The following is a 25552-nucleotide window of genomic DNA, read 5'->3' on the forward strand; positions in this document are numbered from 1 at the left end:
TAGCATATCAAATACATTTAATAAAGTAGGAATTCCATTGCAATATCAAGGATTCAAGCAGAAATACTAACATTACATATAATGTACTGCTACATGTAGTGAGATAGATATAGTTCAAGCTGAATCTGAAATCACACATTATATAAAGTTTAGCAACAAACAACCATGTGGACATGCGGCACCATTCAGAAGTTTAAATAAAAACAAAAAAAAGAAAGCAGGGCTGTGCCAATCCTGTCATTTAGAAGCAATTTAGTTTCATGTACTAAAAGAAATTGCTGAGTCAGAGGTAAATTACTGCATCCCATCAACTAGGTGCTAAGCAGGAAAGCCTTGGGAGTCGCCTCTGCAGTGGCAATCACAGCTGCAAATACAGGTCAGGTAAGAGAAAAACTGATTGAACAGCTCAAGAATCACACAGACAAACCTAGATGGGACCACGGTCATCAAATATTCCAAAGGTGAGTCCCAAGCTAGTTGTGAAAATAAAAAATTAAAGTACTCCAATTCCTATCCAGAGATAGCAGATTTCTCTACAAAACATGTGTAGTGGCTCTGACAATGAGGAGAGTCAATTCTCGAACCCAATTTGAGGCTGGATATGCAAGAGGGAAGAAGGGATGTGTGTCCTTAGGGCACAACACACCCAGATTGGGCATCACGTGCCCAGTGACTGGGAATCAGGTGGGGCCAGACTGGGACCCATCACGCTCGTGAAGCCCAGCTGTCCCCCTGGCCCTGCTGGGGTGGGGGTTGCTGTGTTATCACTGAGGAATTTTGGGCTATAATTAACAGTTTGTTCCAAATTCCAGCACGTTTTGATTTTACCTATGGCATTTCCATCTCATCCTCCTCGTCCCAACTCTTTTGGGAACTCGGGCAGGGGAAGAGATGACACCGTGCTTTGGGAATACATCTGATTGGGATTAATTATGTTACAGAGACTCTAAATGGTTATTTGAAGCTGCTTTTTGGGGGGGTAAAGTGGGCAAGTTCTCAGAACTATTAGCAGATTTTGCTAGAGGTCCTTTTTTTCTTTTTTTTCCTGTTAGTAAAGTGTTTTCCACGAAGTCCTATTTGCGAAACAGGGAGTTGGAGCTTGGTTTGCCTTTCGGTGGAAAGGCACAACTCTGTACACCCAAGAGGTATCTCAAGGCAAGTACTGAACACAAGCAATGTCAAAAAAAGCAAGAAAGTGCCTACAGCAACAAACAGCATCGTTTCCAGCAACGATGTGGCATAGCAAGGTTGGTTATCCACTTACAGAAGTGCTCTGACTACAAACACACTGAACAACAACGTGGCTAATGCTACCGTCCAGTTCCAAAGTCCTTGACCCCTCCAGCAAAGAGATGCCAAAACCTCCATCAGTTCATCCATTTCAGGTCAGTCCAGACCTTCTTCTACCAGGAACGTGGGGATTTCAGAAATGACTTTCGCATTTCTCGCCACGCCCCGCTCAGAACTGGCCTCCTTCCCACTGGGACGGAACATAAACTGGGATTCAAGGTTACCAAACCTCTTATTGCTGCAGTAACACGACTGCTCGAACCAGTTTATCATCCATTTGGACAAGATACTTCACCTACGTATTAGATGAGAAATAATTCCTAGTACAAGGGACCCAAGAAAACAAAGTGTAGTCCAAAAACTGCACTGATTATCCAGAATGAGTATTTCCTCTGAACACTAACTAGGGCTACAGCTGACAGACCTTCCCAACAACTCCACGTTAGCAGTAGCATTATAAAACTTTTTTTTTTTTAATGGTATTATGTGCTTTACAGCAGGCTCTCTTTGGTATAAATATTCTATCACCAAGCTAGCAATATTTTACACGACACGTCTGCTATTCCTGTGGGGGAAGGTAACGCCACACTAAACCTAATAAAAGTGATTGCACATATTTAATCACTTCTGCAATATTAGACTAAACATTCCAATGCATTCCCAGCACTACCTTTATCCGAAATGCACTGACAGACACTTAACAGTACATGTGCCATTTTCAAAGGGGGAAAAGCTTCAAAGGGGACGTCGCTTCACTGGGAAACAAAAACGGAGCTTTGATGGAGCGTTGGAAGGGATAAAGACGCAGCTCTGCACCTCCTGCTGCTCTGGCTGTGGAAAGCTGGGTGAATTGCTTCAATTCGACGGGGGGGGCTTGCTGGTCCCTCATAAGGCAAAGCTCACTGTAAACTCTAGTCACACTACATCATCATTTAAGGCACTACAATAAGGGGACACACCAAACAACTCTTCATCACACATACCTGTGCAAAACAAATCCGAAGGTATCCTTTCCTCTCGTGATGCTCTAACTCCTCTCTCAGTGCTACAGTGATGAGCTCTAACCATTGCATTATATCACATACATTCCAACATGAATCAATTCATTTTGGTTTAAATACAAAGGATACGACACTTCCATCCCCAGGAACGTTTAAGAATTAGACAAACACTAAGTACAGAGTTCAAGTATAATCACTACACATTTTGATTACAAAGACAGAACATTTGGGGTTAGCAGGAAGTTTTGCTTGTTATATTTTTTCTAATCAATATGTACATATTTCATTTTCTGTAAAATATTAAAACACCACCAATACAAAACTTCTAAAATAGTTTTAAATTCAGTAATAAACTTTAAAATCTGGACTTTTTTTTTTTCCTTTTTTTTTTTTTTCTTTTTTTTTTTTCTTTTTTTTTTTTTTTTTTTTTTTTTTTTTTTTTTTTTTTTTTTTTTTTTTTTTTTTTTTTTTTTTTTTTTTTTTTTTTTTTTTTTTTTTTTTTTTTTTTTTTTTTTTTTTTTTTTTTTTTTTTTTTTTTTTTTTTTTGTGTTGCAATTCCTACATGCACGTACTGTTTACAAGTCTTATTAAGAGCGCTTTAAAGTAGCTGTTGACATATCCAGGAGGATACGCTCACAGGAGTATAAAAAGCTGTACACATCAATACAGTGATGTTTCATTGTATTTCAAATTCATCTCCCTCCTAAATGAATCACGTGAGGAAAAAAATTAGTGAGGAAAAACAGAACCAAGCAAAGCCCTGTGCTTCTGTGAAGGAATCCAGCTCCGTTATAGGGCCAGCATCTAATCAGCTGCAGAAACCAAATTTTAGAGCAATGCTGCACTATTCACTCTCAACTGAAGACAACAGCATCCTGACAAGAGCTGCTGAGCTCTGTCACACAGTGAGATAGATCCTGAAGACACTTTGAAGAACTTAAAAGAATTCTGCAATGAGCACAACAGAAAATTCAGCTTGGTTATGGAAAACTTTCAAGAAAACAAAGCAGACTCCAGGGTTTGCAGGACTCCTGAATATATCACGTTGCTGCTATAAGGCAGCTGCCTCTACCAGTCCTTAAACAAAGCAGAGCAGTAAACAAAAAAACCTTTGACAGAAACACATATGGAGATGTAATGGCTTTTGCAGAACCAGCAATTTGTTAGAGACAAAGTGAATTAGAGAACAAATGTTAAAATGCTAAATCTGATTTTAAAACTGCCCCAGCAACATAATGAGATAAACATGCATTACATTTTTAGTGGCAACATGGATTTGTGCAAGCTGCTAAAACAGAATCTGCAAATCTTTTTTAAGTTACACAAGTTAAAAAAAGACATCAGGATCTGTCTTCCAAGACACTGATTTGACACCCCTTTTGATTAGCACAACAGAACAATTTTAAATAAACGTGACCATGAATTTTTTTTTTTTTTTAAAAGCATCTATAAAAAGTAAGTAAAATTTTAAAAACTTAATTAGTGACCCTCGTACTGGTAACAAAGCATGCTGCTCAGTTAGCGACCAAACTCACCAGAGACACTTTGGAACAACATACACCCAGATCAGGGAGAAACACGAGCCAGGCAGTCATTCCCAGGGAAAAGGTTCACCTGAAATCCTTCTCCACTCTCTCTCTCTATTGCAGGACAGTGCTTTACTGGGAACTACAAGTAGGAGTACTGGTTGATCTTGGTCGGGCTCAGCGGGTATCCAGTGTAAATAGCAGATCCTCTGGAAGCACCAATATAGGACTGGGGAGCAAACTGGTGTTGGTACTGGGCGGGCGGGACGTTTGAAGTCAGCAGACTGGGCCCAACGCTCACGGGGACCTGGTGGACGAGGGTGCTGGGGTGGGCAGCGTACGTGGTGTGCCGGGAGGAGCCCTGAGGGGAGAAGAGGTGGGCGATGGAGGTGGTGGAGCCCAGCGTGGCAGCCGTGGTGGGAGCGTAAGTGTACATGTGGGGCTGGCTGGACAGGTGGGCACTGGCCGTGGCTGCTGCCAGGTGGGGATGCACTGGGCTGCTGTGCTGGAAGGTGTAGGGAGCCTGAGAAATAGTCGACGTGAGGGGGGCCACATAAGCTTGCTGCCTACGTGGGACAGCGTTTCCACTTCTCTCCTGTGAGGCCAGCACTGTGGTCTGCTGGTTCTGCAGGGAGAAGAAGGAAATAAGGTCAGTGCTTACCCCGCTCAGGGGATCCCTCCTCAGCTCAGGAGGTGAGCAAGGGTCAGCCAGAGCCTCCTCATTAACACCTCTGTTCTACAACACTCCTGCAGATCCTCCCATGTGGAACCTTCCCAGGGATTTGAGAAGGCTGACTGCGGTTCCACTGAGACAAAGGTTGCACTTCTTCCCTACAATGGGATCAAACTGCCACACCTGAGGTGCCACAGGACACAGCTGGACAAGTGCAGGCAGGTCCTAGGACTGACCCAGCCCTAGAACTCCTCACAGTTTGCTCCTCTGCACCCCAGTGAGGGTGGCAGCAGGGCTAACACATTTAAGGACAAAAACCCGTCTTGTGCCCATGCCAGAAATGAACTGGAGGTTTAACACTCCCTCTCTTCCCAAAAGCTACTGTGGTGTGACTCAAAGATCAAGAGTTGTGACAAAAACTGAAGTGAAACCAAGCTCTGAAAGTTTTAAGGAAAGCCAGGAGCTAATTTTTAGTTTGAGAAAACAAAGTCCAGCCTTAATCTCCTGGTTGGGCCTCTGTGAGATCTGGAGAAAAAAGGTAAGAAACAAAAGTATCTCCTTGTACTGTGCCTTCAAAGCTACTCTAATTCAACAGCTGGATCTTCGTCACCCTCCCACCTGAGTGGCAAGAATGACCTGCTTCAAGACAGGTATGACCACGAGCACAAAGAAAGAGTATGGACATAACCACACTTCCTTCTCCTGCCCTCTGGCACAGGGGCAAATTCTTTGCCTCCAGAACCTTCCCCTGTGCTCCCCGCAGAGTCTGTCCTGCCCTGCATCGCCCCAGCGCAGAATCCGTTCGAATTAGAGGTCACAGCTCTCGATCCTGCAGTCAGTGCCCCTCCCTTACGGCACCGTGTTTCCACAGCAATCCTAAAGCACCCCCCGGGGGGTCAGCAGGGCCGGGCAGTGCTCACCTGGCTGAGGTTGAGGGGCTGCACGCCGCTGGTCACCACGCGGTGGGAGCGGTACCCGGTGGGGGTTATGCAGCATCCTGATGACTGCCCGCTCACCGAGGCCACTGGCTTGGTCTTACTGGTGCTGCTCAGGATGCCTGAAAGATTTCACAAGCTTAGTCCGTTCCTCCCTCTCCCAGGCACTGTGGTAACCAACTGGCTCTGGGAATCAAAGAACGCCCAGGGGCTATTTCTGTCACAGTGACTTTTCTTTAATTACGACTTAAAATGCAGTTAAGAAACCATCAGGAATGTTTAGGGATCTTTCGAAAAAGCAGCTGAACGTCAATGAAAGGTAAATCTGTCAGTGACATTTGAAACAGTCTAAGGCTTTCAGAACAGCAGCCGTGAAACCTAAAGCTGCCGAAGACCCCGAAAGTCCAGATCTGTGGGAATGGATGTGCCAGGGATGGGACACACCTGGCAAAGCTCCTGGGCACAGTGAGCTCTGAGATACCCACCTGAAGCCTGGGTGGCTACAATGCAGTCGTTGAGCTGTGTTTTGAGGGGTGGCACGATGATGGTCCGGGAGCTGGAGCTGTCGGGAGCGGCCCTGCTCGGCAGCTCCAGGGCCCCTCCGGTGCTCCTGAGCGAGGACAGGGGGTCTGTGGCATAGGGGCTGCTCAGGGAGGAGTCAGAATCGGGGGAGTCGTTAACAGTGACGTAGCTGATGACATTGGATCTCTGCTTCATGCCCAAACTGCAGGGGAAAAAAAAAAAGACAGAACACAAAATGGAGAACATTCCGGCTTTTCCCACCAGAAAACAGGAGCTCTCCCTCTGGGATCTCATACCCTCCCCTCCTCGTTGGACAAAATTCAGATTAACTAGAGACAAAAGAGCACAGCAGGATTTTATGTCTTATGCAGCTCTTCTTAGCCTGGCCAGAGCTTCACCCACGTGTTCCCCACTCGCCCTGACGCTCGGGCTGAGCCCAGCACAGATCAGTCCCAGCTGCCCAAACAATCTTCCTTACCTGGCAGGTTTGTATTTGCTGTCCTCCTCCTCGTCAGTGTCGCTGCGAATGGTGATGACGCTGACAGGGGGGCTGGGAGTGTCCGGGATCACAATGGGCTGGTGCTGCTCCTGCACCGGGACGAGCACGTTGGAAGAGGAGGAGGTGGAGCGCAGGGGGCTGCTCCCAATGAGAGAGTACACTTGGGTGGGCACGGTCTCCAGGGTTGAGCTGGGCCTGGAGGAAAAGCAGAGCAGGATTCAGTTGTGTGTCAGCAGCAGGCTGGGGCAAACAGCACTAGGAAGAGCCAGGCTCCAGCAGGCTGGAGCTCACACATATGAGCAGCAGCATCTTGACAGACACAAAGAGAAGCTCAGTGCAGAGCACCACAGACACATCCCAGAAGCTATCAAGGCACTCAGGGGTGCCCTGAATGGGACTGATCCACCTGAGCACTGCCAGAAACCTGCCACCCCTCTCTTTGACAATTCTGTCCCTTGCATTGCTACGGCACCAACACACCCTGAACGTGTAAAACCCCTCTGACCAGGACAGTGAAGCACCTGGTCGACCATGTCCTTGCACTCACTGAAATTAGTATCATTTACATCAGTGACTACAGCACAGAGGCTTTTTCCAAGACCTCTTTACACGATAAAGTTACACATTCAGTGCCTCTGTGATCAGAAAACATGTTTTTCACACCATAAAGGCAAACCTCCACAAACAAACCCATGTTTTTTTCTAGGACTGGGAAAGGCAGCCACGGGATTCTTACTTGGCTGTGCTTGGTGCTGGCTGCTTGTTCTTCTTTGCTGGCACATTGCTGCTCTGCTGCTGCCTCACAACATGAGCCACTCCAACGTTCAGAGGCTGTGCTGTAGCCAATGTCACGTGGTTGGTCAGCAGAGATGGCTGTTGCATGAGAGTGCTGTACTGATTTCCATGGGAATGTGCATTCCTGGAGCAGGAAAAAAAAAAAAAAAAATAAGAGACCCAAATCCCATGACTACCCTGCAGGAACTGAGCTCCTGCGTGATTCTGAGGGGAAGGGGGACATTCTGGGCACTGTGATGGCATGTATTTCCATCTGGCACAGAGCTGGAGCCCGTGCAATCCCTACCTCCAGTCAGCCAACTGCTGGCTGCTGCCGATGGTCTCTGGGATGACGGCTGCTGGTTGGACAGAGTTGTGCAGAGCCACCCCCGGCAGCTGCTGCCAGGTGGAAGGGAGCAGGATCTGCTGGGTTCCCCCCGGCCAGGCCTGCTGCAAGACAGCAAACACACACACACACGAGGCTCACTAGACTTCAGTTCCTACAGGTGCAGGGAGAGAGATCTGTCCAAGCAATAGATGCACTGGGGTGGATTGTTAACTTGCAGAGGTGCAGCACGGGAGGGCGAGAAATCCAGAGGAATGAGCTTCCCCTGAGACTTTGCTAATCTTTCAGGTCACTGCTGTCACCTGGGGAAAGGAGTTTAACGTTGTTCTGCAGATGCAGCCACACTGCACTGCCAGGTGCAGCCTGAGTGCTCAGAACAGTTTCTGTAGGTAAATTTACACGCCCTGTTCTGCTGAAGGATTCCGAAATATTAAGCCAATTTGGTGCTTTCTGCTTTTCAGGGCTCACATTGAGAGAGCTGAGATGGTGTTATTACTGTGGAAATCCACCCACCTCAGATGAAGTGTTTAAGAAAAGCCACACTGAGGGAGATACATGAAGACAGGTCCAATTAATTAACGTTATCACCGTTCCTATCCGAATAAATTTGACAGGACAATATTTCTATGATCTTAAAAACATATGGCTCTCCCTCTCTTGCAGTTTAATCTGCAAAACTTACTGCTTTCTGTAAAATATTTCTGCAAGTAACAGATCCACTTAGTACAAATACCAGTTCCGAACAAGAAGCCTTCAAAGCAGAGAGCTGCTAAAACCTCTGCCAACATAAGCGGAATAATCATAACGACATTGAAAAAAAAAATTTAAAAAGAAAAAAAAATAAAAAATAAAAAGAGAAATATGTTAAAAGTCACACCATGCGTCTTTCCAAAAGCCAACACCTGCACAAGACAAAGCAGAGAGTTTAATACAGCAAGATATAAATTCCCAATGAGAGGCAGAAATCGGGCCTTCCAAGCGACGAACTGTTTTGACAGAGGAAGGACAAAAATATGCAAAGCTTAGCAAATGGCTAATGCAAACTCGGGGGAAGCAGCAAGGGAGAAGTGTCGGAAGCACTAAAGGTGAGCAAATTCACGCCAAAGGCTCCCAGAATCCAAACAGAACTAGTAAGTCCTCCAGAGAAGCTCAGAATCCAGGCTCAGAGTCTGGAGACAGCTGGCTCGGATCTCCACGGCTGTACAGGGGAGTTGGACGTCAAGTCCACTGCACACACACGGGAGAAAGGAATTTGGCTGTTGAATCAAAAGCCCAAAGACACTTTGGAAAGCATCACTAACAACTCACTTGTGTCCCAAGCTCTGCTACAGTCACCCCTTGCTGTTTTTGGAGCTTAGATCGCAGCCTTCCGGCAATCAAAATTCGAGAGGAGGAAAGGAGGAGCATCCCTGGGTCTGTTTAGCTCAGAGCTGTGACCAGGAGAGCCCTACTCTCCTGCCTTCCCATCCTCAGAACCAGGGAGCAGCTCACTTGGTTCAGGAGAACTCAAATGAGAGGCTCTGAATTTCAGGACAGGTATGACTTGAGCAAATTGCACTTCAGCAAAGGCCTCCCTCTTGGAAGAAAATGACACTCAGACTACCACTTCAAAGCCACGAGAAACAACATGGTTCACACAATGGAATGTGCTTTGAACGACATGTGAGGATACCAGCACTTCAGTGCACTGCAATGTTTTCATAAGCTTCACTGATCTGATTCTGGAGTTTTACAATGACTTCTTTGTGGCACTTGCAAAGTTGTTCTGATGCAGGTGCCAAATAAATTACAGAAGAGGGCAATTTTGCCAACGTACATTTCTTAAAGGTGTGTTCGTTCCCTTCCCCCATCCTTTTTTAGAAGTTGGTCCAAATAACCTAAAAGCTAGCTATTGCCATTTTGGATACTAGAGCTCACCTTTAATTTCAACCAAGAAATAACATATCAACTGAAAGTATCTGTGAAGAACAGAATCTTTATCTGGATGAAGCAAGCTACGTGCGATTGGCTATAAATAACAAAAGGCCAGAAAATTATTGTCAATGTTCAAGAGAGGTTAAGAGAAATCAACTGCTAAAGCAATACATTAAAGGATTTGCTGTCATTAGAGATTTTAGCCTGTGCTTAATGATCTGAAACATTTCTCCATGCAAAGCAGCTTTAAACGTGTTGAAAACAAAATATGGAGCTAACTTGCCAAGTAGGTCAAATTCTGGCCATCCAGGTACCTGTAGCAGAGTCAAGCTAAAGACTGATTCCTTTGTATTCCACAATCAAAAGGCAAAGATAGGAGAGTAAGCGAAGAACAAGAATGATTATAACTCTTCTAGATTGTAGCTTAGAAGAGCTTTAAATACTAGGCTAGTAAAAGTCATAGTCAATGGATCTGGATTCTTTACAGAGCCACACTAAACGTCAGAGTCAGACAGTGCTTCAGCAATGTTGGGGAGGAAAACAACGAGACATTAAGATGTAGCAAGAACACAGCCACAAGATGGCACATGCTTCCATGCCCTCTGCAAGTCTAAGTTAAAACAAAAAACTCAGTTAGTGAACACAATCAAGGGAGGCAATTACCAGTACTGCAGCCGTCTGTTCGACCAGCGCCGGCCGGCCGGCTGCGCAGTTCAGGGTAAAGGGCACCGCATACTGCGGCGTGATGGTGGCTACTTGAGGATGAAGAGTTGCTACCATTAGTGGTGTACAGCTCCCCTGAAATGTAGATCAGGCAGTGAGTGAAACACACGAACCGAGGCAGGGCAGTGGGGTCAGCAATAGGGCCGGCAGAGGCGTCGCCGGGTTGGAAGGGGATGCACCGAGACCAACACCCAGAGCCTCCTCTAAGCACCTCCGTGTCCCTGAGGGGAACATGAGGGACAGGGGAGTTGGGAACAGGATCTCTCTGATGACACAGTTAAAAAACGAGACAGGGTCGAGCTACTGACACTTTACTGGGTCCCGGAGAGCAAGTGGCACCCTCACGCTGCGCTAACCACGGCACGGGCTGCACCCTTGGCTCCAACCTACCTCCAAATCCACACACAGAACCCTTGGGAAAACGTAAACTAAGGGATTTAACAGAAGGCACAGCAGGTCTTTTGTGTCATCAAAGAACAAAGTTATCTGCGATGAAACCACCCGGACACGTATTAGTCCATCAAATGACTGATTAAAACTCAACTATGAGTGTATAATTTGAAGTCCCAGGAAAAGCAGGGCTTGGATTCAGGTGGGCCTTCAAGTGGATTCTGCTTTTTTGTACACTGTTACCTGTATCATTATGCTAAAGAAACCAGAGACCACAGAATGCCACCAAAATTACTTGGACTGAACAATCTAAAAATTGCTCCTCTGCAAGAAGGTCAGTAAGTTCAATAAACTGCCTGGAGAGTAAAACTAACAGAGTATGTGTTAATGCCAGCAGAAACTAAAACTATGCAAATAAATAAAAATGCACTTAATCATAAAGGCAATTACAATTTTTCAGTGAATAAAACTTGACTCACTTGTATATTAAAGCATTACTTTTTGGAAATAAAACTGGGTTTTAATTTATGACACATTACTAATGTTTAAAAAAGCATTTTTAGCATTATTAGTTTTGTTATTGCATGTTACAACTGCAAACTACAGAAATAGGTATGTCATTGCTACACATTAATTCACACTAAGAATGTAACTAGTTGAGAAGGATTCAGAAATAAACTTGATTTAAAGATGAAATTTTCTCATGAATAATTTGTGCTGTCACCTCTGTTCACCGAGATCTCACTTCTCTCAGAAATGGTTTCTCCTGCCACATTTTTTAAATGTAAGTAAACACGACCATCCCCCTCCCTTTAAAGGAGTGTATACCCCTGAAAAAAATACAGCCTGTTTTTAGCTACTGAAAACTACATATTTGTTCCCATTCTTAATTCCAATTCCTAAAACCAGGGAGGCACACGACATGAAACAGTTTAGACTTTCGATATCCCAGAAGAACAGAACAAAACCAAGAAAAACACTGTCTTAGAAGTGATCTGCGTTTACCCTTTCAGAGAGCTCTGAGAACCCCCTGAGCAACCCCCCAGCACAGAGGGGCAAGCAGGTTCTCCTGGATGGAGGTTGGAATTGCAGTTAATTCTTTGGGGGGGAGGAGGGGTTGGGGTGGTTTTTTTTACCTGTGTGAGAACTCCAGACTGGATCTGCAGTGGCTGTGCTGCAGGTGCTTGTGGCACAATTGGGACAGCATTTTCCATCCTCACTGGGAACCCAGAATGCTTTGTAGTTGCCTGAAGTCCGGCTGTGGAGGACAAGACACATCACCACTAAGCTGATTTATTATTCTTTCTTTTGCTTGTTTTGTTTCCTAAATCAAATTCCCACCAGTAAGGGCAGAAGACAGGGCTGGATTAAGAGACAGAAAAGCTGTTCCCTGTGACAAAAGCCTACTAATAAATCACCAGCTGAAGTAAATACTTCTGCTGAAAGGCCGTGATGGACAACCAGTTGACACCAGCTCAGCTCTGTGGACTCTTGTCTTCAGAAACACAGATAACACAGACACCTCATTCTGAGTTGCTTGAGACCAGTTCCAAAGTTCAAACCTTACACTATCAGCTCCCATTTCACACATAACCCTTCAGACTAAGATAATCCAGGTATATCAGCATAACTAGAGAACTGTGAGGATGAAGGGAGGGACGAACAGAGCCTGTGTGAGCTCACGGATTCGCATTCCGTGACAACCTGTTGCCACAGCCAACAGCTGCATCAGGGCTTGGGAACTGAGTCTCTAACTCCAGATATTTGCTCTTGAGATACAAAACACAGCAAGCCACTTTCTGATTCTCAGGCAGGTCTGGCTCCTCTGCTGCTGCTTTCTGTGGAATGCTGCTGTGTTCAGTTTGGGGGGAAAAACTGGTTGAGCAACCAGCTGGAGGCTGCAAGCCAGGCAGGTAAGACACTGTCACCTGTTCAAGCATGACCTGGAAGAGAATCAAGCTGTCTGCACATGTCTGACCTGATTCTGCACTTACTGATGCAAGAGCACCGTGTGGCACACACAGAGAGCTCTTCTCCATTTCGTACTTTAGTTCCTCGCTTCAGTGCAAATCACAACTTCTCTAATTTCCAACTGAAATCACGGGATCACACGAAGGGTTTTGTGCTTACTTTGAAAAGCAGGGGGACAAACAATGAAGGTCTGCTGGAAGGGGTCAGTCTGTGTGCAGATCTGGGTGGTTCCAGGCTGCAAGGAAACACTCTGCTGAGCCACTCCTGCAACTGGGGCTGCAGATGATGGGTACAGGGCGGACTGATAGTTTAGCAGGGAGACATCCGAGTTTGCCAGGGAAAGAGTAGCAGCAGCAGTAGAATTGGATGCCAGCACACTGGCCTAGGAAAAGAAAATTTTAAAAAAATAAAAACTATCAGACTTATCTCTCATACTTGTTATAAAACAGACAATAGGAACCATCAGTATTGTACTACGAAGCAAGGACCATGAGAAGGTTTAAGGTAAAAGGCGTAAGATATAGGAGAAAAACCATGAATTACCCCAACTTTATTTACACTGCTCAACTGACAGACAAATTTTCCACACATGAAGTAAAGAGGCTGCCTTGGCCTGAGTTTTGGAAGATTAAACTTCAAGACAAGACTACAAATTTCGCAGAGGAATTTAAATAAGCATTTTGCAGAACAGGCTGTGGCCTGAAGGCGCCGGATCAGACTGCTCCAAGTCTTTGATTAGTGTAGAACAGGTAAAAGATGCTGTACCTGGTTGTGTACTGTGTTGAGCTGGTTGTTAAAGCTCATTGTCAGGTTTGTGCTTGTATTAGGAGCAACGTGAGTTGTGAAGGGGCTCTTTATCTGATTCACTGTGTCATACATGTTAACCCTTCTCTTGCAGATCTCCATATTCTGAAAGCAAGATTTCACACTGAAACAGAAGAGCAGAAGGAAAACATGAGATATGTAACAACAGCACAACAGAGACATGACAGATTCCCAACTTTATGCACATGCTTTAGGTTTAAATTCTTTTTTTTTTTTTTTTTTAAACCAACAAAGAATGTCCTAAAACACGAAAAGGAAGCTTACGAACATTCCATTCCTTACACATGCCATGGCTGTTTTCAGTTCAGCCAGAAACTGCAGGAAACAGCACTGACAGAAAGCAGAAAAGTGCTGCTCTGTGCTTCCAGTAAATCCTCCTGCAACAGAACAAGCAATCTAAGGAAGCTTACTGGTTACTGTGGGGGAAGTCCAGTAGATGTGTCATTGTAACAAACGGATGGTTCAAAGTCTTCAGTGGAGTAACTCTCTTATCTGCATCAATTGTCAACATTTTCTTCAACAAATCAATATACTCCCTTCGGTCAGCCTTCTCTGCCAACATGTCGGTGCCTTCTAAGTCTGTAGACATATTCACCTGAGAAATGAAACGAGAGCAGGTTACACAAACATCAGATTAAAGCTACGTAACAGTTCAGTAATTCCACATCGCACAGAAATATTTATTAACCATTTCTGTCTCTGAGCCAGATGAATTTCGGGCAGTGGAGCACTAACAAACAACCTTTCCCTCACTTGTTCTATGAAAGGAAGCCAAATTTACATGTGGCATTCTCATCTCAACGTGAAGTTGGTCTATTCAAAGATACCAACCAGGCTTCCCTCTCCACTGCCTGGCAATCTGCCCTCACATTTTGGGGGTGCTGGAAGGGGCTGGCAAATTAGAATGGGAAGATTCTACCTTCTCTGCACAGATGTCACATAATGGTAACAGTTACAAAAGTGAAAGAAAACTGATATTTAAGATTTAAGGCCTCATGATATTAAAAACATTCATATATTCCTTCATTTTGCCTCTGAAGAGAGAATGAAAACCAGAATGATCTGTAGTTACTGGCAATATTTTCAAAATCCAATAACAGGTCTAATCCTATAAACACATTCGAAGGGGCTTAGCTCTCCTACTGCTGGTGAGCACACTGAGGCATGGGAAAACACAATACATTTCAAACAGGCTCATAATTGACATTTTGACAGTCTTTAATCCAGTGATTCCTGATGCAAACTGGCACTGTGGCAAACCCACATCAGTGATCTCAACTGCAAGTGGAAGAGCTGCACAGGAGCCTCATTTTTAGAGATCCCAGCAGTGTCTGGAGTTAATGATGGTTTTAGAGATCCCAAAAGTGCATGGAATTAAGGAGTTCTCTGTATCACAAGACCCCACACACCTGCGCCATATCATCCAAACAGTTGAATATATATTTCCGAGCTTCTTTTGATTTGATTCCCGTTTCCAACTCGTGTTCTTCTGGGGTCTGTAAAAGAAGACATTCATCAACACAAACTGAGATATCACGTATTGACAAAGGAAAAAAAAAAGCAGGAAGGAATTGCTGAGTCAGGGGATCCTTTGCCTGTTTCTGACAAGCCACATCCCAGCAGGTCAAAGCCCAGCCACGGGTTCTCATTCCCCTCAGCTGCAGAGATCAGTCCTTGCAAAGCTGAATTAACAACAGGATGACTTCATATCAAGGTTTCCTTAGGCTGTGCATCAGCCAAAAGAACTGAAGGTTTCTGATTTAGGAAGGCAAGAGGCTATAAATATTTTAAATCCCCCTTCTAGGAAGGAGAAAGGCAAAATCCCCCTTCCTTTTGCTGCTCAGATTTGAAGGCAAATCAAGCCCACATCTGATTCTTTCCTGTCCTCTGCCCATCCATAAACAGATTTCTGTTACACTAACAAAGACAATCACAAAATACTCCATATTTTACTCGTTGTATTGTCAGGAGATGACAACAAGATGACACACTTCCCCAAGAATGAGCAGCCCATAATAAGTAACCATTATCTCAATTACTTGAACACCCACTCCTTGCTGGTACTATCGTGCACAGCTGCCATTGTCAGAGCACCACCAGGGGGTCTGCACGGTCTCTGAAGTTAAAATACCCAAAAATCAGCTCCATCTGAATGGCATTTCAAAGCCAATCTTCCCTCAGGACTTTCTCACAGCACATTAAAACCAGGGGGGAATTTATATCGAGTCCTCAGTGAATAAAAGAGAATTGGGGATTGAACAGGCAGACAAACCTTTAGCCTCCACAGTGGGTATCCCAAATTTGGATCTCTGTTAAAAAACCTGCTTGTTTTCGTTCCTGCACTGAGAAGATACTCCGCTGGAAGGCCTTGAGTTTGCGAAATGTAACGAATCTAGGAGAGAAAATGAAAAGAATGAGGACTCTCAATATAAAGAATTCATAGCTGATGGAGTCATTAACAGCCAGGTTTGCTCACAGCAAATAGGAAATTACCTGTAAAGAAAGAATGCCCATATAACTAACACTGCAAAATTAAAGGGACTATCTCAAGTATTCAAACCCTTCTTCAATCATATTATCTGCAAAAATGTCAGGTTCTTATTTTATGGAAATATTTTTTGCTAAAGTATATGTGAGCAGACTTTTAAGACATTAAGTTATGTAAGAAATACATATTTAGAGAGACAAATACCACAGAATTTATCATTATGTATGTATAATTAAAGGCATAATTATCCAAGCAACATTGCTGTGCCTGGCTGTATATACTCCAGGCACACAATTTCAGATTAATGACATGGCAGAGCTCTCCCTGACCAAGAAAGAAAAAAAAAATCAAACCTCTTGTACAGTCAGATTCTTAGATCCTCAAGCACATTGGATGTAATGTATTTTATATCTAAAAAAAAAAAGGCTTGGAATTTTGGAAGATGCATTGAATTTTTGTGATGGTATTGATAAGACACAGGTAAAGAGATAACAAATAAAAAGATATTCTCAAAAGGAAAGAAAACAGCAACTTCATGAAAAAACACAATCTTAAGATAACTATGTTGTGTTCAAACCATCACTTACAGGACCTTTAGGATGCCTCCTTTCTTATTTGCAAAACTCCTGCTATTCCACCGTGCCCAGAACAGCTGAACATTGCAGGGCACTGAATTCACTGTCAGAGCTTGTGATCACACCAATTTATGGGCTCACTTTTCAATTAAGCCAGTGTGGAACGAAGTGTCTGCAGGGGGAGTCCTTTCTGTATCTACACAAGTTCTGCTCTTTTTATGAGACAAAACTCTGGCTTTACAGCCAAAGGGTGATTAAAAAAAATAGCTGTAAACCCCATCCCGACCCATGAACTCATTTCTGGAGAGGTCCTCTCACAGGTTCCACCTGAGCTTTCACTTGCTGCTGCTGCAGGATCTCAGAGAACAGGCAAGCAAGTCATGCCTGGTTTTCAAGGGAAATTCAGAACACCAAAACCGTGGTGAAGTCACACCTCGCTCTGCCTCACAAAGGACTGCAAAATGCTGTCATTAAGCAATGGAAACAGCAGCTCCTCCCCATCCACCTACACCAGCAGATAAGGTTCTCAAAATTACACAAAACTCAGTGTACAAGGAAACCACGGGGCCCTGCCTCTGTTACTTTCTAACTCATTCTGCTCATTGAGGTACCTCTGTGTTTCCTTTGGAAATTTATGGTGCTGGGAAGGCATATGACAAGTCAGTTTTCAAACTTACTAAGTTTTCATGTATTTTATCACATAGGGAAAGCTATACCCAGCACTGCAACAAGATACCACCAGAAAAACCCCCCAGTGGAAAAGCTACTTTCGAAAAATCCCTCTCACGGACTTTTTGTCCTTTTACAGGCACAGACCCAGCCCAGGTAATAATGCCAAGTATCCACGGAAAGGACTAATTAGTTCAAGATGCCTTTCAGGGTATTTCAAAAGGCAGCTTGGGGCTCACACTTTGCATAAAAAATGAGGGCTGCTGTAGGTATTAACAGGGCAGGAATGATAGGCTTGGCTCTGTCTGCACATGGAAAAACTGCCCTCCTGGTGAAATTACAGGGGGTGTTCCACATCAGGACACACACACACACACCTCGCTTCTGTTTTGACAGGAAGGTGTTTCGACAGCTTTTGGGTTTGGAAACCAGGGGTTAACTGCAAATTGGACCCTATTTTGGACAGGATACATTCAGCTCAAGTGGAAACACGCAGAAATACAGAGACAGGCAAAGGGAATATCACAGCAACGTGTGCTGGGTGACAGTTGACAGAGGACACATGGGGTTCAGAGGGTCATGGTGGTTTCATGAGAAGATCCCACATCCCACCACGTGCTCCCACCTGATCATACTCAGATGCTCCTGGATACAGAGGCCAGCCCAGAAACAGCTCAGCAATCACACAGCCCAGCGACCACATGTCAATGGCTTCACAGAACGGCAAACCCAGGATGATTTCAGGAGCTCTGTCAGAGGAAAAATAAAACAATAGTAAAATAATTTCTCCCCAATAAATAACTCTGGAGAATCACAGAATGCGCTGAGCTGGATTCATTTATTGCCACAGTGCCCCCCAACTCCTAGGAGGTCTTTATGCAACTGTGATCTGAAGTTACTCCTTGAGTGATCAGTTTAATTACACCTGACAGCACGTCTGGTGTGAGGTGTCCCCGAGACAGCACACAGGATCACAGAATTATCCAGGCTGGGAGAGACCCTCAAAATCACTTAATCCAACCTATCCTAACAGAATTGGGAAGAAAAAATCTGGCAAACAGTGCTCGGACTTCTCTGGGAGGGAGGTCTGGGGATCCCAGATAACCAGCTGCAAGAGCTGCCTGTTTGCACGTGGAAAAGAAAAGCATCTGCAGAGCCAGAAAAAGGAGCTCTGCAGAGCAGTTTCTATCAGCAGGTTTTCATGCAAGGTTTGTTCAGAGTTTCAAGTTTAAAATGGACAGAGAGGGCCCAGCTGGAGGTTGTGTTTCAGGTTTCTGTGCACTCAACCACACCTAATGCAAAATGTACCTGCCTGGCCCAGCCTTCACCGGGAGGTGATGAAAAAAAACTCAAACTCCAGGCAGGGTTTGCTTCTGTAACAGGTTGGAATTTCAGGGAAATTTCTGTCTGGAACTGACTCATAACACAAAGGGATGTTTCAGTACAACTCTTCACCTACACACAGTTCTGGAACAAACTGATGCTGTTCCGGCAGGAGAAATTCTGGTCACACATTTGCATACAGCACAAAACCCAAGTGCTGCACAACCCAAGTGAGCTGGTGTGGGAATTTACTCTGGAAAGTACAGGAAATACGAAAACCTTGAGGTTCTTCAAGCATAACTAACACAAGCACCCAGGAAGCAGAAAAGCCCTCAACTCCAGGCTATCTATTTGCCTGGTCCGTGCCCCAGGGAACGTGAACGTGCCCCAGGGCTTGTGTGGCATTTCTTGTGTTACACTGGGGATACTTCAGTTGTTAAAAAAAGCTCTGAAACCACCTCTGATCCTTCCACAGGATTCTAAAATCCAGGGCTTGCATAAGGTACAGGTGTCAGTAAATCTGACACTCACCCTCCTCGACCGCTCAGCCTGAATGTGCCTCCCAAAGGTTTGTACAAGAAGTGACTCCCCAATTAATCACCCTTTGAGCTGGGGTGACACAGATACACCTTTTGTTTGAGGTGTCCACACAGGTGTCTCTAAAACACAAGCACTCAGCCCAGCTGCCCAGGCACAGTGTCCCTGAGAAAGGACAAAGTCTATCAGAAAAGGCCAGGCTGGATGGAGCTGGAACAGCCTGGGCTAGTGGGAGGTGTCCCTGCCCATGGCAGGGGGTGGAATGAGATGGGCTTTAAGGTCCCTTCCAACCCAAACCATCCTATCATTCTATAAAAAAGATAAATAGCTGAACTAGATGCAGTGAAGTCACACTTATTCTCTATCACCCACCTTCTAGCAAGGAGGTTTCAGTGTGTCTGAGCCCCCCCAAACCAGAGCCATGATAAACCTTTAGCAATCAGAATAATAGATTATTCAAGCTGAGACATTCTATTCCACCTTCTTGTTTGTTTGTTCTTGCAACAAACAACTTCTTGCAGTTGTTGACTTCTATATGTGAAAATATAAAATGATTATGCAAATATGGTCAGGATCTGATATTTGAATGTCCTGCTAAAACTAACTAAAATATATGTGGCATCTGGAATATGCAGAGCACACTAATCCTTCACAAGTGGGTTAAAAAAAAACCCTCACCAGTTTCAATGGAAGTACAGATCTGTGGCACCAAAGGCTGGATGTTACAGTTTGTTAGTCTTTAACTCCAGGTTGGAGTAGATTCAGGTATTCCTAAATCTCATTATCATGATGATAGCAAGTTGAATTATGTGGATTTTACTCCCTGCAACTAAAAAAGTGAACTTCTCATGAGCCACCTGATTTCATTCTGATTGCAGGACAGAGCTGGGGGATCAGAATCCCTTTCATGTCCCTTTACACCACTACAATTAGCAGCATTAGGAGATGTGAGCTGGACCAGGCCAGCAGGCTGAGGTCACTTCCATAGCTGCTCTGACAGAGATTAAAGCGATTTTACCATCTTAAGCTCTTTGAAATAAAATCAACAACACTCTTTGCACACAGGCTTGCCAAGCACTGCCCTCCAAAGCTGGCAAATATGCTCAGGCACTCTCAGAAGAGAGAGGATTCACAGCAGCCCCAGAAAACCCCGAGACTCACCCTGAGCATTCCCAAACACCCCATGTTTACACCTGTGCCTTCGTCCCTCCCCTCAGGAGGGATGACAGGAACACGGAGCTCCTACAACTGCAGGCAGCAGCGCAGGGAACAGCAGGGTCACCCCTCGGAGCTGGATTAGCAGGCAGAGTTAGATTTGGCAGCAGGCACTGCTGCTTCCCAGGCCAGGATGGCTGGGACAGAAGTAGGTCACGGAGCCCAGTGCAGAGGTAAGAAACGGATACTCCTGCATTCTGCAAGCTCCCCCTGCGCTCTGTGCCACCTCCTCACGGACCAAATTGTGCAGTCCTTTGGCTCAGGACCTCCAGTTTGTGCTCTCTGACCCACAGGCAGCACCAGGAGCTGAGTAGAACTCACAGGATGGCTGCGGTTACACAGGACTCGAGCAAACCTCACTGAGATCAGTATTCCAGGGACTTTTCCTTTCTGCCAGCTGCCTGTTTCCTTCCATTGTTCATCCTCCCCAGGGGGAATAAAAGCATCCATACCCTTCCTCACCTGATACCACAAGCACATACTCTGGTTTTCAGTGAGGAATTGCTCCAAACAGATCTCAGAACTGCCATAGAAACTCCTCACTGCACAGACCTGACCTACTCCTGGCTTCAGAACCAAAGAATTCTTCATGGGCACTTCTACTCGCTCTTTAAAGAGTGTCCAACTGCCAGAAGGACAGCCAGACCCTGGGGTGAGCAGGGCTGTTGGACAGGGTGACCTCCAGCAGCATGGAGCATAATTAATATGTTTTTTCCTTCAGGGCACATAGATCAGAACGTCCATCTCACAGCACCCGAGTGTGGCTGGTTTAGATGTTTCTGCAGGAGACAGAGGCTACCTAAGTGCCAGTAACAGGTATTAAAAACCAAAAGTGTGCACAGAGAAGTTTATTTTTAACAGCTGACAGAGACCCATGTGAAGAACTGGTCACACTGTTTTATTAAACACAGCACTGAAAAAATTTCCGACTTGGAGCTCATCTGAACACTAATTTAACATGTATATGGTTAAAGCAATCCAGTCCCCCCGCAATAAGCTGGTTTCTGTGTGCCATCTCCATAAATTCCTAGATTATGGATTTTAGCAATCATCACCATTACACTAATTACACATCACTAAATACCAGACTCCCCCATCACAGCATTCTTCACTTCAGCCAAGCAGACAGTCCAACGCCACCTAATCCCAGGTTATTTGCCTTTCTGGCACTGTCAGTCACCCCAGGGAGCAGGAAGGGGTTGTGAGGTCAGTGCCCCCACACACAGATGAAGCAAACACGTCCCTCCCTGCAGCCCCTTCGAGATACTTATCAGCCCTCCCTGCTTTTCCTGAGCCAAATCTGCTCTCTGTGATACCAAAAACTGGAGAGCACCACGTGCCTCCCCAAACTGCTTTGCCGACACGTGTGGCACGTCAGATAGAGGAGATTCTTATCAGTGGTCCCCTCTTTCAATGCAACAACAACAAAATCGATGATGCATTAAGAAAATAAAAGTCTACAGCAAATGAAAAATGGCACAGAAAGTTGGTACCGGGTGTTAGAGGGAGTTAAAAAAACCACCCAAACAAAGGGGACAAGAATACAGGGAGCATGAGGGATGAACAGAACAAACCTACAATAAGCCAGGCTTTAAACTGAAGTGAGGAGCCAGGAAAGACATCAAACAGGGCAGAGACACAGGGTGGGGTGGAGTGTCTCAGTCCTCTGTCTCGTCCCAGCTGGAAGGACTAGATACTGGTTAAGTTTTGCGTCAAGTGAGCTCACATTCCACCCAAAGCAACCCTGACAACACAGCCCAGACTTTTTCAAGGCCCTTTGATGCCAGAAGTTCTTTCTGCATCCATTTATTGAAGTCTGCTGCTACTTAAAACTGAAATACTTTACACGACCAAGCTGGAGGAATAACTGAAAGAAACAGCACAGCTTGCTTTATGCAAAGTTTATGAGTTTTAATGCCTTTGCCCATAGTTTATTTTTAATTCTCAGGCAGGGGTAGGGTAGAAGCCATCCCTACATTTTGCTAAGGGAAGCAGAGATCTATCTCATCGCTGCTTTAAAGGAGCCACAGGTCTCATGAAAGCATGACTTAGCCAGGGTTGACACAGGAAGTCATGTGCTTGTGAAGGGGGTCCAGACAAAGGTGGAATCAGAAGAAACAGAGCAAAAAGAAACTGGCACCTCTTTGACTTCTCTCCCTTCTAAATGACCAAGGTTAATGGAGTAGTTTCAGACCATGGCAAACAACCCAAAATGCACTATTTAAACTGTTTCCCCAGTTTCCTGCTTCACACAGTGTCACAAACTACTGATGGGGTAAAATCAACTTACTGCACTGATCTGGGGTGAAAGGAAGGTGTTGGGCTGCAGATTAGGTCACGCTTGTGACACAAGCACAAGTTCTATTTATTGCCATACAAATCTCCAGGAAACATGCAGAGCAGTGGACAGGCTGATCACTTCCTCCTCCCCCTGGGACAAGGATTAACCCCAGTGGCAGAAGAGCCAGTGTCTGTAGGAGGAACTACTCCAACATCCCAGCAGGATCAGCTTGACTGCGCTAAGGAACCCCCCAGCACTCCAGCAGGATAAAGCCTGGCTTGGTTAAGTGACCCTTGTGTCAGTGCTTACCTGTAATAACGCGACTGCAAGTACGTGGAGCACACGGCCTTGGACACGTGGCTGGCTGACCCAAAGTCTATCACCTTCACTCTGTAGGGCTGGCGGGCAGGATCCACCAACATGATGTTCTCTGGCTTCAGATCAGCGTGGATCAGACCCAGGCTCTTCAGCTTCATCAAGGCAGTGGCCACTTGCTGCAGAATGGGCCGGATGTACTTCAGGGGCAAGGGGCTGAACTTGTTTTGCTTTAGGAAATCGTACAAGTTCTGTTCCAGCATCTCAAATACAAGGCAAGTATGATTCTTGTGTTGAAAGCACTCGTAGGAGCGGACAAAGTTGTACTCGTCAGCATTCTCACTGCTCAGGCGGGACAGGATGCTCACCTCGATCTGGCCCTGCCGGGCGTAGGACGGGTGGTTCTTCAGGATTTTGATGGCTACGATCTCCTTCGTGCTGCGTTTCCAGCATTTCGCCACCTGCCCGAACGTCCCCCGCCCCAGGAACTCCAGGACCTCATAGCTGTTTGTCATAGAGCACAGGATCTCATGCTGGACCAGCTGATAATCCCCCTCCCCGCTGGAGCTGCTGCTTTTCGTGGTGACCGTGGTGGTCGTGGCCGCAGCACCCACCGCAGGTCTGTTTTGCAGCATGAGAGGTGGATGTTCCTCAATGATCTGCACGCTACCGTTGCTGTCGACCTCCTCACTTTTCCTTTTTAATCCACATTTTTGGTATGGTTCCAGCAAAGAAACGTTGCTCCTGTGCGAGAGGGTCTGGCTGCTCTGGAAGGACGCGGTGGCGCTGCTGCCGGTGCTGTCGGCCGCGGTGACCACGATGTGCTCGACGGAGGGAGCTGGGAGAAGGAGGTTCTGGTCGTAGGCAGGGATGCTGAAATTGGCTACCTGATGAGAGGAGCTGGCTTGCCCTTGAGCTGCTGGGAGGTTTTTGCTGTGGGTATAATACTTGTCACTACTGCTCTGTCCTGAAACATCCCAGACAGACGGCTCCACTTTCAGTTTCTTGGCACTGCAGAAGGCACTCGAGGATACTGACGGAGGGGAGAACACCTGCAGCTGTGAGGCCATACCTGGAAAGGGAGAGGAGAACTCATTAGGGGAAGCAGGTTGTGATGGGCAAGTTCCTCCATCTGCACGAGAAGAGGAAGGACAAGCGTTTTCTGAGCACCATATGGTGCCCGCCACCGAGGGAGGCAACCTCGGGAACTGCTGCTCTTAACGGCATCAGAGAGCAAGGCACTCTGTTGGAATTACTGCATTTTATAAGCAATGGGTTCTTTACATAGCTCTCTGAAGGCTAAAGGAATCCCAGGACTCAACAGGAGTCACACAATCAATTAGGTTGGAAAAGACCTCTGAGATCATCGAGTCCAAGCTGCGGCCGATCCCCACCTTGTCACCCAGCCCAGGCACTGAGTGCCACGTCCAGTCTTTCCTAAAACACCTCCGGGGACGGTGACTCCACCACCCCCCCCTGGACAGCCCGTCCCGATGTCTAATCACCCGTTCCTGTGAAGAATTTCTTCCTAATCTCCAAACTAAACCTTCCCCCGTGCAGCTTAAGACAGTGTCCCCTCGTCCTATCGTTCGTTACCCGGGAGCAGCGCCCGGCCCCGACCTGGCTACACCCTCCTTCCAGGGAGTTGCGGAGAGCGATAAGATCCCCCCTGACCCTCCCTTTCCCCAGGCCAAACCCCCCCCAGTACCGAGAAAAACAATACCGAGGGGCGGGCGAGCGCAGGAAGTGGGAAGACCCTGCTGAAAGCAAGATCCCGTCCCCGGGCCTGTTTCCCAGGCACCGCAAAAACAACACTCGGTGGGAAACCCACCAAACACCCCCCCCCACCCCCGCCCCGGGCCGTTACCGGGCCCGGCCCCGGCCCCGCCGCCGCCCCGGGCCCTCCCCGGCCCCGCGCAGGGCGAAGGGCGGGCCCGGGCCTGCCCGCCGCTCCGTGCCCCGCCGCCCGCACTCACCGCCGGTGGGGGGTTCTCAGCCGCGGGCCGGACCTGCCAGGGGGACACGCGGGGGTGCGGAGCCCCGCAGCGGGCTCATCATAGCCCCGCCACGGCCGCCGGCCCGGCCCGCTCGGCCCGCGCTCGCCGGGGGGAGCCCCCAGGCCGCTCCGCCGCCGCCGCCGCCAGGCTCCGCCGCGCCCTCACGGCCCGGCCGGGCTCCCCCCGCCCGCTCCCGGCCCCGCCGCCCCCCCCGGCCCCGCCGCGCTCCCGCCGCTCCGGCCCCGCGCCCCGCACAGGCCCAGCCAGCCGAGCCCCGAGCGGGCGAGCGCGCACGTGACCGCGGGGCGGGGCCCCCGCAGGAAGCGGCGGGGCCGGCGCGGGGAGGGGACCGGGAATGGGGAACGGGGCAGGGAACCGGGAAAAGGAGCAGGGAACGCGGAGCGGAGCGGGCAGGGCGTACCGCCAGGGGACGGGCAGCTCCGCCGGGCCGCGTTCTGGGTGTCAGAGGCCGGGTCGGGCCCCGCTCGGGGGTGCCCAGCAATGGGACAAGAGGCGACGGGCGCAAACTGAGGCCCAGGAAGTTCCGCCCGAACAGAATCACAGAATCGGCGAGGTTGGAAAAGACCTCCGAGATCATCAAGTCCAACCTTCGCCCCGGTACCACCTTGTCACCCAGACCATGGCACTGGTGCCACAGTCTCATCTCAAACCCCTCCAGGGACGGTGACTCCACCACCTCCCTGGGCAGCCCATTCCAATGTCTGATGGCGCTCTCTGGGAAGTATTTCTTCCTAATGTCCCA

The 25552-nt window shown here is 47.0% G+C and overlaps 1 protein-coding gene across 3 annotated transcripts; it reads right to left on the reverse strand.

Annotated features, from left to right (window-relative positions):
- Positions 1 to 2826: 2826 nt before the first annotated feature.
- HIPK1 (homeodomain interacting protein kinase 1) lies at positions 2827 to 25017 on the reverse strand. 3 transcript variants are annotated; one of them, XM_027897416.1, is made up of 16 exons: positions 24769 to 25017; positions 22787 to 23864; positions 17747 to 17870; positions 15662 to 15781; positions 14799 to 14885; positions 13800 to 13984; positions 13330 to 13492; positions 12724 to 12946; positions 11730 to 11851; positions 10144 to 10278; positions 7528 to 7667; positions 7183 to 7365; positions 6426 to 6641; positions 5911 to 6149; positions 5411 to 5547; positions 2827 to 4442 (listed from the first exon to the last, which is right to left on the reverse strand). In XM_027897416.1, exons 2-16 carry the CDS (start codon positions 23860 to 23862, stop codon positions 3960 to 3962), a joined length of 3633 nt encoding a protein of 1210 aa, XP_027753217.1. In that variant the 5' UTR covers positions 23863 to 23864; positions 24769 to 25017; the 3' UTR covers positions 2827 to 3959. The 3 variants fall into 3 exon arrangements, with proteins under 3 accessions (XP_027753217.1, XP_027753216.1, XP_027753218.1); XM_027897415.1 differs by having other exon boundaries at positions 7528 to 7670; XM_027897417.1 differs by lacking the exon at positions 10144 to 10278 and having other exon boundaries at positions 7528 to 7670.
- Positions 25018 to 25552: the final 535 nt, after the last annotated feature.

Source organism: Empidonax traillii, unplaced genomic scaffold (genome assembly GCF_003031625.1).
Source record: "Empidonax traillii isolate 1590-97213 ecotype Southwest subspecies unplaced genomic scaffold, ASM303162v1 scaffold541:size654180, whole genome shotgun sequence".
Lineage (NCBI taxonomy): Eukaryota > Metazoa > Chordata > Aves > Passeriformes > Tyrannidae > Empidonax > Empidonax traillii.